At 39.5% G+C, this 17,777-nt stretch overlaps 1 protein-coding gene across 1 annotated transcript in view; it reads left to right on the forward strand.

Annotated features, from left to right (window-relative positions):
- The window catches only part of LOC309703381 (zeta-sarcoglycan-like), a 58,170-nt gene that overhangs the window by 20,245 nt on the left and 20,148 nt on the right, over positions 1-17,777 (forward strand). The window contains exons 3-5 of the mRNA XM_082528166.1: positions 4,610-4,711; positions 14,384-14,471; positions 16,740-16,862. Coding sequence (XP_082384292.1) covers positions 4,610-4,711; positions 14,384-14,471; positions 16,740-16,862 — 313 coding nt within the window. The remainder of the gene's footprint in view (positions 1-4,609; positions 4,712-14,383; positions 14,472-16,739; positions 16,863-17,777) is intronic.

Below are 17,777 nucleotides of genomic sequence, written 5' to 3' on the forward strand. Positions count from 1 at the left end.
AAGTTGCCACTGATTATCATTTATTAAAATGAGACGGTATTGGAGAACTTGCATTAAAAAAATAAGTCACTTTGAACACTTGGTGCACGCAACAATGCTTGATTTAAAATAAAGCAAGATTTTCCACTCAGCAGCCATATTGACAATCCTATCAAGGGAAAAAATCCTCAACATTAAGTTTCATTTTCTCCAGTACATAAAAACTGCATTACTGCATTTTGTTGCGGCAAAATGAGATTGTCAAGCACAACAACAAATTTCATTAAAACCTGCTATAAATGTTGCCAGAAAGAGTCAGTCTGCTATCAGTGAGTGATTAAATGGAGTCAAATTGGTAATATAACTGTAATAAATCATGAAAAATCTCATATCTGTTGTTGTCTACGTAGACAGAAATCCACAGAAATATAACCAGACTATAACCAGCTGGCAGTCAGTTGGGTCGAGTCCCCTGGAGTTGTGCTCACTGACAAAGACTCATTTAGACTGACGGCAACATGTTGGTAATCTGTCTATAAATGAGACAGCAAACCTTCAACAATCTCTCTCAGAGCGATTGCAGTCAGTCCAAGTCAGACTGCAGCTGTTTGCAGAAAGGTTGCCTCCTATCAGGTGACCTGTGCAATCGCCCTGTCCTCAAAAGTGATCTTGAGTGTGCAACACCCTCATGTTCTGGGTAACCACTTAGTCTGCCACACAATATGAAAAAATTCAAAACAGTCATCAGACAGCACCTGATTCTTTTTTTTCTTTTTCTTTTTTTTGGAGATGTTGCTCTCCTATTTCTACTCATGTGACTGAGCCATTAGGTTTGGCTGAATTAGCTTTGTCAAGCTAAGTGTGTCTATTGCTGGATGGTAATTCAGTTAAGATAATTTAATGTAAGTTTTTTTGGCTAACATTATCTCTGGATGGTCGTGCATCAGATGATCACTCATATTTGTAGTATTTCCAGAGAGTTTTCATTTAATTGTTTGATGAAATATCGATATTTGGTATCCTTGTATTGATACAGTATCGTGGTAGTACAGTTTGTTTGTTTTATTGTGGTAACATGGTTTGACATGTAATATGTTGTGTAAATACAGTATAAGTAATTGCTCAATGATAATTCCATCATTAGAAAAGTAATAGACTGTCTTGCGTGTTCACTATGTTAATGTATTAGCAGGTATTCTGTTTGGCTAGAGATACACCACGGTGCTTCTATCATAACTCTGACAACCTAATCACACATTCAGTTGCTTCTGAATTTGACTCTCTATTCTGAATTTCAGTAAAAGTAGTTGTTCAGTATTTATAATCTCCAGGATGAACATTATTAGCTCAGTTCAAACAATGATGTTAAGCACTATGATGTAAGGCCAACAGGGATTCATTGCAGTTCTAGCAATCAAGCTCGTAAGACTTTGAGTCAACTATTAATCTTAGGATTAATAATCCAGTGGGACGGGATAAACACTCACCACAAAGCTGCCCGGTAAATCAGAAGTCACAACCTGAATGTTTCCAGCAAGCTGAGTGTGTGAATATCTCTGCGGTTACATCACACGGGCAGCCTGATGATGCACACTACTCAAAAGCATTGATTGTTAAAAATAAAGTTTCTCTGAAAATGCTTTTTTCCCCTCTAAATATGGGAAAATGGATTATGTGAGTCAATCCTTTTTGAAGTCACTGGTCTGAAAACCATGTGGGCTGTTTTCCCTTTTTATTTATTTATTAATTTTTTTCTGGGTGAAATGTGCATGTGCTATCTTGGATCCTCTGACTGGATCAAATAGGATGATAAAGCAGATATGTAGCATTAAAGAAACAACTCCAAAACTTCTGCCCGTCTGTCGAGGGCAGAGGGGGTAAAGCTCAGGTTGTTTTTGGCTCTACAGTTTCTCTTTTAACTGTGGCAGGAGTTCCTCCTCTGGAACATCACCCTTTGTTTCACTGATGCTGACGGTCTCCTTTAGCCTTTGAACATTATCGAACTGGGGCTGTTTGTGACACCCTCCTTTTTCTCCTACCTCCCATCTACTTATTTAAGTGACTGCAGCGTGTGCTGAATTCTTCACACCCACTATGCCGCCTCCTTCCAGCACAGCAGCAACTTCACAGTCTGACCTCCACACTGCCGCACACACCTCCGAAACTCCCCTGACTTTGTTCTCCTGTCTGTCCCTGCTCTTTGCTCTCATGCATGATGGCGCTCTCCCTGCTTTTCTCTGCCTCTGTAATTCACTCCATCCATTTGAGCACTATGGACTCTTTCAACACATCCCTCAGGGCCAATCTGTTCATACACATCTCTACAAAGCTGCCCTCACACTTCAGTCTGCTCATTGTGGTGCAGCTAGGCATAACCTTGTCCAATTTCTACTGAATTATATACAGCCCAAAATCAGCCCCCGAGTAAATGTGAGGTGAAGTTGCGGGATCATGCTTCATTTCATACAGTATTTGGTATTTCATTTTTTTTAAAATTGATGTAGCTTCTGTTGAAACGGGATGGCAAAGAATCAATTTAAGTGCAAACCACTGGGCTGTTACCTGTGGAGAGAGGTAGGACTAGCTGTACAGCTAGATAGTTGAAAAATCAGTGTGACTTTTATTGGCGTGACTTTTGTAAAGCGCGCAGGTGAAGCAAAAGATCCCACCAATGATGTGCTGCTTTTCAGAAAGTTCAATCACACAGATGGCCAGACAACTTTTAAAGCTGAAAAGTTTAAATTTAGCTTCTTACTGCAGGAAAATCTCAAGTGAAACAAATTCGTTATTAACGATCCCTATTTTGTTCATTCTAGCATTAATTAACAGCTACGGTTACCCAGACGTTGTGCTATTAATAATGAAAATTAAACGTGAAATCCTGAACACGTGGAAAGGTAGTTAAGGTGGAACAAATTTCTTTTGAGAATCAATTTTTTGAAAATATTTTTCTATTTCTATAGCAAAACACAAACTAAGATGCATTGAACATATTTACAGTCCGGACAATCAGAGAGAAAAATTAATTAATTAATTAAAAGTAAAGAAATTACTTAATTAAAACAAATATAGCAATAAATAAATAAATGAACAATTTAAATAATTTTAAGTACTAGTATTGGGACAATAATGCAACACACAAAAATAAGCTGGTAATTACCAAAATCCTTTTTTATGTTAACACCATTTATTTCCAAATGTACAGTTTTACCAAAAAAGAAAAAATGAGTAAAGCACATTGTTGCTTTTTTAATCAAGATACCAAATCAGTTATTTTCTTGCATTCCTGAGTAGAAGAATCAGCTTTAGTGGTTAAACTTGAACGTTGAACTAGTTTTAAGCAACTTTTTTGAGAGATTTCCCGAACTTCCTTGTTTTTATATATAGATATGTATATAAGATGTTTATTTGTTCATACCACATACTTTTTATTTTTTAATTTTATGAATGATGGATGTAGCCTCAATGACACATCCCATTGTGTAGCCAAATCATCAAAAAGTATCAAAGATGGTACAAAACAATGAAGCCAGTGCAAAATGGCTTAAATCTAAACACCACCACGATAGTTGTGGCTACAGAAAGACTTCCTGTCCTATAGAAGTATATGAGAAAAACAGCTTTCCGTCTTGACCTCTGTGAACTCTTTCCTGCAGAGTTTATGGGCTCAGTCACACAGTTTGAGAAGCGCTTATGTAAAACTTGAAGGTGAGTAAGATAATGGATAATAGCTGGAACGGGCCATCTCTGCAGAATATGGATGTCTTTAATGTCACGTGCCTCTCCTTTCTAATGGTTTTCCTGCTATTACATGCCAAGTGTCTGATTTGACTGTTAAATTCTAATACAGCGCGCTGCTTGAAATGTAAGTTGGTCCTTTTTCAAAGAGGAGTTGGCTGGCTCTTGCAGTTATTAATCATTAAGCCGTGTGTGGCGAGGAGCATCTTGAGCCGTTTTGATAGCAGTTAAAGAAAGCTGGTGTGTAAGTGGCAGTGACTGTCAGGTCCCATATGGTTAAAAAAGCTCTGTTGACATTGTTCGCAGCCATTATTTTCCACAGCAGTGTCTTTAATTTTGTCCAATTTATCACACGTGCCCATTTATGTAAATGCAGTGGACAAAACATTAGCAGCAGCTTTGAATGTATCACAGTGCAGTACAACACTACCCACTTTGACCTTGGTAAGAAGAAAACTCCCAAAACTTGCATATTAATATACAATATTGAGCTAATACTATTTCATGCAAATCAGCAGGACCATAAATCTAATTTCTTTCTTATTTCCATGAGTCTTCTCAACATTCGCTTCCATAGCTGCCACATTAGTCTGTTCCTCCTCAGTTTGCCTCCCACTGCATGCAGCCTGTCACCCTGACAGTGCTGAGTGTCTGTGGCATTGTCACCTCGATGTCATGTCCTACTTCTTCCCTGTCACTCAGCCCCGCTGCCTGTCCACCGGCCTGTCTGCTACACAACAGCTTGAGCTCCGTCTAATGTACTTCACCGACGCCAGGATCCTTTTTTTTTTCTTTTTTAAAAAACGTTTGGGAAGCTATAACCCTTTAAATCAAATCAGGAAAATGAACACAGCTTCTTACAGCGTCACTGATGATCATGACTCTGTTTCAGGATGGAATGGGAAACCTCAAGCTGAACCAGGATGGGATTCGCATGGAGGGAATCAGCGAGTTTCTTTTGCCTCTGTATGTTAATGAGATTCAGTCCAGAAGGGTAAGTTGCTCCCTTTTCTCACCAGCTTCAAGTTGCTTGTTGATCAATACTCTGATGCACTAGGAATAAGTACCATTGACTGAAACGCATGTGAAAAGCTCTCAGGGAGAAAGATGTCTCTAAAGCTGCAGACAAGTTCATATTGATCTTTCACTGTTGAGGAAGTTATGATCAATTTATTATCAACAAAGGCCAACGTTCCTCCAAGCTCAGACTTTATGCATGCCTGGGTTTAAAAAATAAAATAAAATAAAAGACGACCCCTTTCCTCTCTGTGTATTACTCCTTTCCTCTTCGGCTTCCCTCATTTCCCGTCGTCCTCAAACGGCGTATTATCAGGGCCTCCCATCGGCAGGAGGTGGGTAATAGGCTGCTTCTCAGCTCCTCTCAGGCCACATACAACCTACAGGAGATTACAGACGATTACAGGGGGGGACCAGAGTGTCCCTGCTGGATTTCCAATCAGGCCCACACGATAAATTCCTCCCCCTGTGCACTTCCTCCCTCTCCTTTCTCCTCTTTGATGTTTAGTAGATTAACCAACACAGCTCCAGCCCAAAGTTGATCCAAATGTTCTTCTCCCACACAAATCACAGACACTCAGTTGGATCATCCCCTTTTTCAGTGATTAGGCATGGTGCAGAAAGCAATTTCAAGCACTGTAGGCTAGGGTTCCAGTATAAATTTGATTTTTTTTTTTTCTGCTTTTTCTCCTTTTTTTTCTTTTTTTTGAGGGACATGGATGGAGGAAGTGGCTCGATTATGGCTCCAATTTGCCACAGCAGATTGAGAAACAACTCCGAATTGCCCACTCGTGCTCTTTGATGTCCTACTTGGAGCTAAATGTTGATTTAAATATAACGCTCTTGTGCCTTAGCGGTAGAAGGAAAAACCACCTCACGGCCGTAGCAGATGCCCAAAACTGAGTATTAGACAAAGCCAATATTTCACCGCTTAGTTCAATACCACCTGCAGACATTTTTACGGTCTTGTTTTACAGACAGCGCTGTGCAGGGCCCCTCTTATCTGCCGCACCAGAGATATTTGCAGGACAAAAGTCTCCATGGGTCACTCAATATTTCCTCACCTGAGGAAATATGTCAAGCACACACAGAGCAGGGATTATGGTTATGTTTACACAACAGTGCACGGTGCTTCTCTACAGTCAGATAACCAGCATTGATCAATAAGCCATTACCACAAATGGCAGTGAACTTGGTAGTGCATCAAAGGTTTCTTAAAATCAAATATAGCATGACCTTCTTTATTTATTTATTTATTTATTTTTTCAAGCTGCAGCTGCTAAACTCACAGTAAGCTGTAGTTTGATATGTTTTTTTTCCTTTTCACGAGTCAATCATTGCTTTAAATTTTAATCAGTAACTGAAGCTGTAATCTGCGGGTAACATATTGAAATACTCCCTCTGCTTATTTTGGCAGTAACTCAGCATGTACTTTGCTGGCAGCAAAGTACATGCTGAGTAGCCCCTTAAAAAGGCAGAGCAGCGTCAGAGTAGCATGTTGCGAGGTGACAGCTGTTCTCTTTCAGTTTACATTGATTAACCGAGCAAAAGGCATGGGAAAAATGCAATCAGGTTGTTTTTGTTGTGTTTGTGAGGTGTCAGCAGGTTAGCATTTTGACCTGCAGACTCTTTTGCAGGTCGAAATGATTAAAAGAAAGTCACTGTGGATGATACGCTCTGTTTAAAGGCGTGTGTGTGTGTTGTTGTGGGGTTTTTTGTTTTTTTTTTACTGTCATTCTGTATCATTGTTGCTGTTTGGCCCTACTTTCAAATTCAATTGAATTCAAATGAGTTGAGTTGAAGTTCAGTTTATTCCTGCACATTTAATTGCATCCACCTACCTGTCACCCAGGGGAGTGAGGCAGACAGGAGGGAAATAAGAAAGGAAGGAAGAAAGAAGCCACTGTTAATCATAAAACCAAAGTCTTGTCGGTTTTGTTTAAATCTTTATTTAACCATGAAGTGGAGCTCTTGAGATTTAAAATCTCTTTTGTGCGAGTCCGCTGGAGAGCGGGCTGCGCCAACCTAGTGTTTATTTAATGGTAGGTTAATGCAGTTTACAATCTCTGTGTGACATTGGTGATAATGGGTGGATGACTGGATATGTAAAGCGCTTTGGGGTCCTTAGGGACTAGTAAAGCACTATATAAATACAGGCCATTTACCATTTATTTTACCATAAATAGGCCACATTAATAAATCAGGGTAGTTACCCACAAAACAAAAGCTAAAGATTTAAGCAATGTTTTAATAAATATATTAGTAAGAGTTTAAATTAGATTTTTAACACATTTTATTTCATTTTTCTTGTAGTATAAATTGTTATTTAACAGTATTTATTGGTTACATGTAACAAGTTTTGTCTCGGCAGTGTACAGGATCACTGAATGTTTGGATTTCTGTGTGACTTTTGTAAACCTTTTCATATTGAGAGCTTAAAATCATGTATCATAACCATATGTATATCAGAGTTCTTGTTTTGATGAACCTACAGAAAAAGGCTCTTCAGTTTTATTTTGTGTGTGTGTGTCTTTTTAGTTTTTTTCACCCACAACTTTAGCGTTTTGAGTCGCTCTGTCAACCTCAGCAGCAGCATATGGCTGTTTGAGTAGAAACCTCTGATAAAATCACTGTTCACAACTTGTTAGGCACCAAACAGCAGGCAGAGTCGCCGGTCTGCTGCTGAACATTTTGCAGATAAAGAGCCCGATATATGACCGAACAGAGTTAAAAGGAAAGCGCCTAAAAGCATCAGTTCAAAGGAATGCTAATGATGGTCAGCATCTGCTGCTGTATGTGTAAATAGTGTGTTAGTGTTAATGGGTTACCCATACTAACATCATGAGATGATCATATGTCTGCGTTCACAGCTTGTTGCACTTTACCAAGTGGTCAGAAAATCAATTATTGCTGCTTTCAGTTTTGATATTATTAGTAAGTTTTTCCAGCCGTGTCTGTGTAACCTTATAGCCATGAAAATGTATTTGCTCCTTCCTGATTTTTTGCTTTTATGTTTTTTGCATATTTCTCACATTTTTTATGGTAACCTGAGTAAATAGCCACAGATGCAGTTGTTAAATGTTGATTAATTAAGAGAAAGAAATAATTCAAATCTATTTGGCCCTGTGTGAAAAAGTAATTGCCCCCCCCCCGTTAAGTCATGAATTAACTGTGATAAACTGCATTTTTTGGAAAGCTGAGTTCAGTTTTACGAGCCATGCATACAAGACCTGCTGAATCAAGAAATCGCTCAAACAGAACCTGTCTGACAAAGTGAAGAAGTTTTTAAAAAAGAAGCCAAAAATGCAAAAATGCGATCTAAAGAAGTCTTTGGCATCTATCAGTCTGGAAAGTGTTATAAAGCCACTTCTAGGGCTACCGACGACTCACTGTGGAGGTCACAAAAGAACCCAGAACAACGTACAAAGAGCCGCAGGCCTCACTTGTCTTACTTAAGGTCAGAGTTCATGATTGAACCAAAGAAAGAGACTGGGCATCCACGGGAGAGAACAAGGAGAAAACCACTGCTGACCAAAGGGAACTCAAGGGCTCGTCTCACATTTGCCAAAACCCGTCTTGATGATCTCAGAGACTTTTGGAAAATATTCTGCGGACTGACGAGACAAAAGTTGAACTTTTTGTCCTTTTACGTCTGCATGAAACTAACACAGCAATAAATAAAAAGAACACCAGCATTGAGATATGGTGGTGGTAGTTTGCTTTGCTTTTTCAGGTCTTGCTGTAACTGATGCAATGATGACTTTTTCTCTCTACCAGAAAATCCTGAAGGAGGATGTCCGGCCATCAGTTTGTGCCCTGATGCTCAAACACACTTGGGTTATGCAGCAGGACAATGATCCAAATCACACCAGGTTCACTTTTGAATGCCTCATAAAAGCAAATTTAAGCTTTTACTAGTCAAAGTCCAGAATCAAATCCAATTGAGGTGCTTTGGCTTGACCTTAAACAGGCCATTAATGTTGGAAAATCCAGTTTGGCCTAACTTAAAACAATTCTGCAAAGAGGACTGGCCGAAATTCCTCCAGATTGAAAGACTCAATGACTATAATCACAAAGGCTGCCACGATGACACAACCAGTTATTAGGCTTAGGGGGCAATTACTTTTTCACACAGGGTTGAGTAGATTTCAATAATTTTGTTCCTTTTAATAAAAAATGCTTTTCCCATATTGTAGAAAATGCTCAATAACACACACGCCATCAAATGAGGGTCTATTATCTATATTCATTCTAAGTGTTACCATAATGTTGAGTTGAAGAGTTGAAATAGTAAGGACATAAATGAAGTGTAAAACGTTAGAGCCTGTGAAGGTTCTCAGTCATCCAGGTCATCGTAGTCAAAGGAGCTTGCAACGAAAAGCGTCTGGACTTCTTTAAGTTGCTTGAAGACGTTTCACCTCTCATCCGAGAAGCTTCTTCAGTTCTAAGGCCAAATGGTGGAGAGTCCCAGATATAAACCTAGTTGGAGTTTCCCCCCACAGAGGGACAAAAGGACCCCCTGATGATCCTCTAATCGCCCCCCAGACGCTTGTCTTTGCAAAACGTTAGAGCCTAACACTCAGCTTGTTTTAATATGTGTGATAATGTTAGCCTCTTTTGCTGCAGTTCTCATATGTACCTGTGCTGAGTTGTCTGTCAAAACTGACAGGCAGATGGATGGAAGGAAGAGTTTCGATATTATTTTTTTCCTGCCCCGAAGGCTTCCTCACTGCCTGCATGTCTGTCCACCTATCTCAGCCCTCCCTCCTTCCCCGCCTCTCTCCCGTCACCTGTCAGCTTCTGCAGATAGCACATTACATGCAAACTTGAGCTGTCCCACCAAACACAGTCTTGTATGAGGACTGTGAAAACAATACCGCGAGATGACCTTAATATCAGACGTTTGGATTACAACAAAATTCAAGCATATGATTGCGAGACAATAGCTTAAATTACACCTGTGAAAGCCACAATACTGTTATAATTTCAGGCACGACAAATCAGTTTGGAACTCAACATTTTTGCCCGTCTGAGTGCAACAGCAATTTCAGGCTTTTTGAAATCGTCGTCACACTTGGAGTTTTACCTGTCAGAGGAACACTGCATTTATAATTTCAAGTGTTTGTGAAAGCAGACGTGTGAGCGGGCACTTCTTCCCCCTCCCGCTTTCATCGAGAGGAAACTTCTCACAGGGTAGATCAGTACTAATCACTATCAGTATTGCAAAGATGTTGGAATAAATAAGGGTTGGATAGCTGGTTAGTATAAACTTTTAAATGACACTGGGACTGCACAGATGAATATATATGGCTATCTGAATATTTTGGTTGGGGCAAAGTTAAAGTTGGTTAACGTCAAGTTAAATGAAAGATTTTAGGCACGTGGGATTGCATAGCTTAAAGTCTCAGCAGATTTCTCTGCAAACAGAAAATGAATGCACAAAGGAGACGCGTCTTGAGTTTAGCAATTTATCTTTTGGAATTGCTCCTGTTTTGCACATGCATTAGGCTAATAATCTCTGCTGCCTTTAAGGACAAACTGTGGTCAAATTAGATTCAGTGAACAGCAGTGATATATTTTAGCAAAGTGGCCAGTCCACTCTAATTAGTCTTTTTGCTGTTTTTTTGTAATTTAATGATGTAATTCCAAGAACTTTCAATTACTGGCGATTAAGAGGAAAGTGTTTTTATTTATGATAAGAACTTTTTTTTCTTCTGCCAGCTCAAACATTTACAGAAAGAAAGAAATCAGCTGCTGGACTGGACATAACACAAGGCAGGAGGCCTGGGATGTACACCAACTACAAATTCTCCATTTATATAGTAAAGTAATTGTAGCTGAATTCTTTAACCCTCTCAAGCCACAGCTGCTTGCAACTGTAGAATTTTACCCCCATTAGGAACGACAGTACGGAGATCAAATCTGACAGCTGGGAGGCTCTAGATGTGGGAGCAGTCAGTCTTTATTTAAAGGTAATCTTCGCAAATCATGGAGCAGACATGGATTTTATAATAACACAACATTTCTGGGGTTTTTATAAATGATCTTGTAACTTTTTAACCACTAGATACAGATGGTACTGTCGCTGATTAAAGATGTAAATCAAATGAAAACTTGGTTGGAATTTGAAAACTGAACACAGTGGTACGAGTGCATCGCAGTGCCCAGATACAGTTAATCACATCTCTGCTGTTCAGACTGTTGGCTCTCGTTATCGTCTCCAGGGAGCCTGACTGATCTATAAATAGCCGCAGATGCAGGTGTATCTTTATTGGAGTGAAACTTCTCCTTCACTAAGCCTCACCTACTTGCATTTGATAAGCATGAGAGAGCTGATTGTAAGCACTATTTCTGAATTCAAGTCGGCAAAAGACGGCTTAAAGCCATCCACCTGTTAATCTCAAGCAGCCTAAACCGCAAACTGCAGCGTCGCCTCGGAAAGCTAGAACCGCCTTGATTTGCATTGCACTAAAATACAGGCAACTTTTAATATTGAATATGACTGCAGACATGTTTTTAAACAGCCTGCTGCAAGATTTCTTATTTAAATGAGGAAATTAAGGCATAATAAGCATTGCTTTTTCACGCCTGGCATTTTAAAAAAATTACATTTAGTTGTGCCGCTCAGTATGTAAATGAGCCTCCAGCACAACAATCGGTATAATTAAAATTTAAATGTATCTATGCAAATAGATAGTTAGGCTTACAGTTAAACTCTGAACAGTGCTCTTTATCTGTGCTTTAAACAGTTTTCATTTTATACTCACTCGCTGAAAGTCAACAGCGTCAGACAGCACACATTTGCTTTGTTTTGAAACTATTTCTTAGGAGCAGGGTGACGTGCTCTCGCTTTCTGCTCTGAACTTATTCATCATATGCGGGGAGGCATCCTCTGCCGTATACCAGTCATGGTAATTTTTCAGTCTGATGGGGCCCGGTACACCTACAACAACAGGCTCCGTTTACGTGCATTCACTCTGATCTGCGCTTGACCTTCCTCGGCAGACACAGTGACTTTAAAAGCCTTTTATGTGATCCCGGGGAGGTTGTAAGGAGAGCACGAGCGTCTCAGCCGTGCCCCCTCAGGATACTGTTAAACACCTATAAACTCTTTAAAGGGATACTTCAAATCAAGAAGTCAAATTTCTCCATGATGCCGCTGCCTCGTGGTGAAACTTGATGATGCACATTAACATCGGAAAGGAGCGAGCGGGGAATGAAAATGAACCAAATGACCTCTGCAAAGTTGAGATAATTATTAAGGGAACGGCAGAATTATTTGCTCAAATACTAGACTGTGATTAAATGCTTGTAAATGTCACTTGTTTTAGTACAATTGTAGAGCTAGTGACATGACGTTTTTCCTGGGTCAGAATGAGCCTGTGGTTGACTAACACACTGCAGAACGATCAGAGTGCTGCAGTAAAGTAATAGTAAAATTCTCCATCAGCACCAGTTGGTGTTTTAAAGAAAGTAGCAGCTGGCTTACCTGACTAAACATAAAAAACCTTCTACAGGTACTAGTGTACCCCTAACATGTACGGAGGTAAATTCTCATATATTCAGGCCACTAAAATAGCAAAATAAAACACACTGGCAATGAGTGCCCATGCTGTTTGGTCTGTTTGCGCAGTTGGCATCCTGCACTGCTTAATTACATTAAAATTTAAAAAACAAAAAGAATAAATCAAAGCTAAATATAGTACTGTTTATATAGAGTAAAATATATTTAAATCCCTGTGTGATCACGGGACAATGCCAGCTTTCCATTGTCTGAAAAATAAGCGCACTCCTACACTCGTCAGCCAGACACAATCCACCTCCATTTAATAAAATGTGTAATAAAATATTGGTATTCAAGACTTAAGTAAACACCCATATGGTAAAAAAGGATTTCAGAAATCAACTGTCATTATGTTTGCATGTTTATGCCTTATGGTTTACCCATACCTGTGAATAACATGCACCTGGCAAAAAAAAAGCTAAAATTACATGCTTGAAATGGACCCTGCAAAGCTCACGTCTTGTTGTACTGTATGTTGCAGCTTTAGTCTGGTCTTAACACATCATATGATCGTATTAAGGATACCCATTTTTATCGACATAGAAATAGAAGAAAGCGCCTGGAATTGACTGTTCAGCGGAGTCGCATGGATTACTTGCACATATATCTCAGCTCACATGCAAGCAGAATAGATCCACTTTTACAGAAAAGCTTTTCAGCACTGTGGCTAAAACATCGTTGGGATGCACCAGTTATTCATCTCTCTTTACTTCCTCCTGGTGACTAACTCGCATAGAAGTATCGCCCAACCAGCCCTCTGCCACTAATTTACACTGAATGGTCTTGTTGGATAGATTGAATTGTGTTATGAAACTGTGCTGAATTACATGTGTACAGGGGATCATTTTTAATAATAAATAATAATAATAAAATAATAAAAACAGCGTGTTTAAAAGGAAACGACACACAGAGCTCTCAAAACAATTCCAAGTGAAGGGTAATTTCGCTCTGTGGCATGTGTAAAAGAGTAACTGCTTACTGCTAACTTTTCACCATAAGAGTTATACGGTGGCGCTAGGTCAGTGTTGCTACAGCTTCTTATACTGCCTGAAGATGTCCAAAAATCAATTAAGGCAGTCTTGACATACTGTCTGGGTTTGCAGCCCTAGAGCACAAGTTGTCATTATGTCACTGAGCTTCCAGCAACATCTGTTTTTACAGAATTCTTATTTATGTTGCTCTTATAGGTTTATAAAATATTTTGGTCAAGTACCAAGAGAAAGATCTCTAGCTGCTTTAGGACGTTTGACAGACCGATACAACACACAAGAAACATTGATATGTGCTTCACATTTTCGCAGACCCACATAACCCTCCCAGAGTATGTTGATGTTCAACCATATATACTTTGTGTGATAGCAAGTGTGTGATTGTAGCGGTCAGGTATTTAAAATCTAAAGTCCAGGTAGAAGTCTCCTAAATGTATTCATAAGATGATGTTACTGGGAAATGTAGACGTCTGAGGTAGAATGGGTGCATTTCAAAGCTTTTTCAAAATGCACATGTGCCATCATTCAAATGTCAACAAGCTATAAACTTGCAAAATGCAAAGCTGCCAGAAAGCAGGACAGGTCCACAGCCGAAATGTCTGCAGCGATGAAAAGGATGCACCCACGCTCATCACACACACGTCCTCGGCTGCCCCGCAAACCCCTTCCTCCTCCTCTATCTCTTTCTTCACTTCATTACTCATCTTTCAATAATTCGGTTTTAATTTGTTCCATTTTAGCCTTAATGTTGTGTAATTCGGTGGTTATTATCCAGGAAAGATCCACTTGGGAAACCTTTTTACTGTAGACTACAATCTACTTCGAACCAGCATAATTACATTAATTCTGATTTCAACAAGACAAGGCAGCCTCTGATAGCTGCTGAGTGTGGGGATTTAAATAATTCCTGTTCAGTGATCTTACATATTTAATTTCTTCCTTCCTCTGTGGTTCTTTAACATTGAAAGAATAAGTTTAACAGTTTCCAACGCTGTTTATGAGATTTAAGCTTTTTAATGCAGCATTTTTTTTTCCTCTCTTCTCCGTCTCTCTCCCACTGTGTGTCTCTTCCTCCCCCCTCCATGCTTCCCCCTAGGACAGCTTGTTGGTCTTGCGGTCAGACAAGAACGTAACGCTGAATGCCAGAAACGAACAAGGCCTGCTAACTGGTCAGCTCACAGTGGGTGAGTTTCCACTTCCTCCTTTGTGTACCTCTACACTACTACTGCTGGTGCCATTTCCATCCTGAAACTATAAATTGCTGCTTGCCTCACCTGCAAGGAAACACCTGCTGTGGAATGACTGTCTGCAATGTAGCCTAAAAGTAGTTTCAGTTTTTACAGTGCTGTGCAAAGGTCTTGAGCCACCCCTCATTTCATTATATGTTGCTGTTTGCCATTTTAAACTTTAACTTGTGCAAACATTGACCAGGCTTTTTAAAGGTTTATAAAATATTTTCCTTGGAGATTGGCTGCTTTTTCACTTATTTTCCATTTTCCAATTTAAAATTGTATTTTCAAGCATTTTATCACCAGCAGGCTGTCGCAAAAAGGCTTTTCACCATGTGTATTTATGAAAATTATGATTATGAGAACACATTTTGACAAACATAAAATTTTGTTTTGAAACCTTACCTTCAAAAACTATCTTTAGTAGAAGAACAGTATCTGAAAGTTATGTTCTTAACAAAAGGAAAAAAGTCCTGACAGAGACCTGAGAGATTAGGCCACAGGTTCGACTCGAACCTTTGCTGCTCCATTTCATCCACAAGGCATATGGGCGCTTGCTCAACCAGTAACCTAAACGGGTGCCAAAGAAGCCATTCTTAAGGAAGCAAAACAAGGAGAAAAGGCTGAGTTCTGCCAAATTACAAAAGAACTGGAAAAGAAACACGCGATTAGATTTTGATCCAACATGTAATACAATCTGGAAAGCTTCTGATTGGCAACTCAATTCATTTTTCAGCATGACAATGATCCAAAACACACTGCCAATGCAGTAAAAGAATACCTGGATAGAAATAAACACACAGTGGTATGCTGTCCGTCATGGATTGGCCTCCCCAGTTCCTAGAGCTGCACATTATTGAAGCAGTTTGGGATCAACTCGACAGAGAACAGAACAAAAAGCAGCCAACATCCAAAGAAGAGCTTTGAATGTCCTTTAAGAAGCCTGGAAAACTGTTCCTGAAGACTATTTAAATGACAAGAAAGCTGCCTAACAGTTCAGGCTGTGTTGAAGAATCACATTTTTATACCAGATACTGACTTTCAAGCTTGTTAGAGTTGTAGAATCTCTGTTTTTGGCTTATGAATGTTTTTCTAATAAAATATATGAAGAAATAAGATGCACTTCCAGACTTTTGCACAGCATTGTATTCCTCTCTCTTTGTACAACTTATTATTGAAAAAAAAAACTGGTCTTGGATTAATCTGGCCACAGCTGTATAAATTACCAGATCAATACCATTTGTTGATGACTTCATTTAAGATTAGCACAACAATTTATCTTGAAGTTCTCTTTAATGCTTCTACATCTTATTCGAGTAGTTTGTTTTTTTTTCCAGACGCTAACCTTTGATGCTCTTATTGAAAGAGCAATAGTTTCATCTCTTTATCATCAGGTTCAGCCATCAGTCAGACTAAATTACCAAAGTCATTTACATGATTAATCACCACTAGAAAGCAAATGACCTGCTTATTAACATTAATAGCTATTGATCTTAGCCAGCATAAGTAGAGAGTTGATGGTGATTTGACAAGACTGTTGATATGACACGTTTTGGTCACGCTTGACCTTCCTCTGAAAATTACGCCTGCTTTTGTGGGTACTGCGTTTCGTCTGAAATGAGATGAAACTCAGCGAGAATAATTAAATTCCCCAGCCGTCGCAGGGCATGGATTAATGGCAGAGAGAGGAGAGGAGAGCAAGAAAAGGAGACGAATTTTGTGCATGCACATCTGGAAAAACACCAAAGTCTGGAGAACAGGAATTAATATTCCTCACCAGCGGAACAGATTACTGATTTGTCTTCATTCATCAGAGAAGCATGGCTGATCCAGCTTTGTTAGGAGCCTTTCATTTGCAAAGCAAGCACTCCACAAAGTATTTCAGATTGCTAATAGTCTTACATGCACAAACATACTGTAGCTTCCCGGAGCAGATTTAAAAGACCAGAGTCGCATAAGTCAACCTTTATTTGACAGCGATATTTTCAAAAAGTGAAAGTTGTTACCACTGCAGACTAATAAAACTTTTGAGGTGGAAATTTTTCTAATCGTAACTAAAATGTATAGTTAGATCTAGAAACATTCATAAAATACTGGAAAATGCAGTAGAGGTAAATGAATACAAATAAGCTGAATCGTTCCTTTGCCGTTAAATTGAGTGCACTCAGCAACGTTTACTGAAGGTTTTCAATGGAAACTTGAGTATCTACGTCTCTCTTGCAGGTCCCGAGGCTGTGGAAGCCCAGTGTCAGAGGCTGGAGGTGCGAAGCAGAGACGGGGGCACACTTCTGTTCACTGCCGACGAGGAGGAGGTCATCATGGCAGCAGAAAAGTTCACAGTCACAGGTAAGACGATGCTGGAGTCTCACTCAGTTGTCTTTGGATATCTTAAATAAACCGTGATCAATGGTGTATTGTCTAAAACTAAAAGGGCAGATTTGAATCTTAAGTTTTTGTACTGTAGGTTTTCCCGGAGTATATTAGAAGTCCAGCACATTAATGAGTAAGGCATAAGTAAGACTTAAGACTTTAATCCACAATATGTCAACACAAGTAATATACACTATCTGGTGATTTCATTTGGTACACCCGTTTGGCTGCTTGTTTGTCAGTTATCTAATCAGCCATGGCAGCAATGCATTTGGGCATGCAGTCAGATGACTTTGAACGTGGCGTGATTGATCTACTAGGATTTTCCCTCTAAAACATCTCTAGAGTTTGCAAAGACGGGTCCAAAAAAACAGAAAATATTCCATGAGCAGCTGTTCTCTGGGTGCTTTGTTGATGCCAGAGGTCAGACTGCTTCATGCTAATTGGAAGGCAACAGTAACTCCAATAATCACTCGTTACAACCAAGGTATGCAGAAGAGCATCTCTGAATGCAAATATACAGCAGAAGACCACACTGGGTGACACTCTCAGCTCCAAACAGGAAACTGAGGCTACAGTTGACACAGGCTGACCAAAATTGGATATTGGTCACCTGGTTGGGTGAGTCTTTTTCCTGCCACATCATGATGTTAGGGTCAGAATTTGGTGTAAACAACAGCATGAACGAGTTGCCTCCATTGGTCTTCTGGTTTTACACATTTGCTTGGCAAGTAAAAAGGCAGCAGAGCTAATCACACAGCCAGTGCTGGGCTTAGCTGTTCTAAGGATTTTAATGATTGAAAGACTGCAGCAGGAGGTTTATGTGGACAATACGTGCCCATTGCCTGCAGTCTGTTCACTTGTTTTTTCTTCTCTTTTAAATGGTGATAT

This window comes from Aulonocara stuartgranti, assembly GCF_965226115.1.
Source record: "Aulonocara stuartgranti genome assembly, chromosome: 3".
Taxonomy (NCBI): domain Eukaryota; kingdom Metazoa; phylum Chordata; class Actinopteri; order Cichliformes; family Cichlidae; genus Aulonocara; species Aulonocara stuartgranti.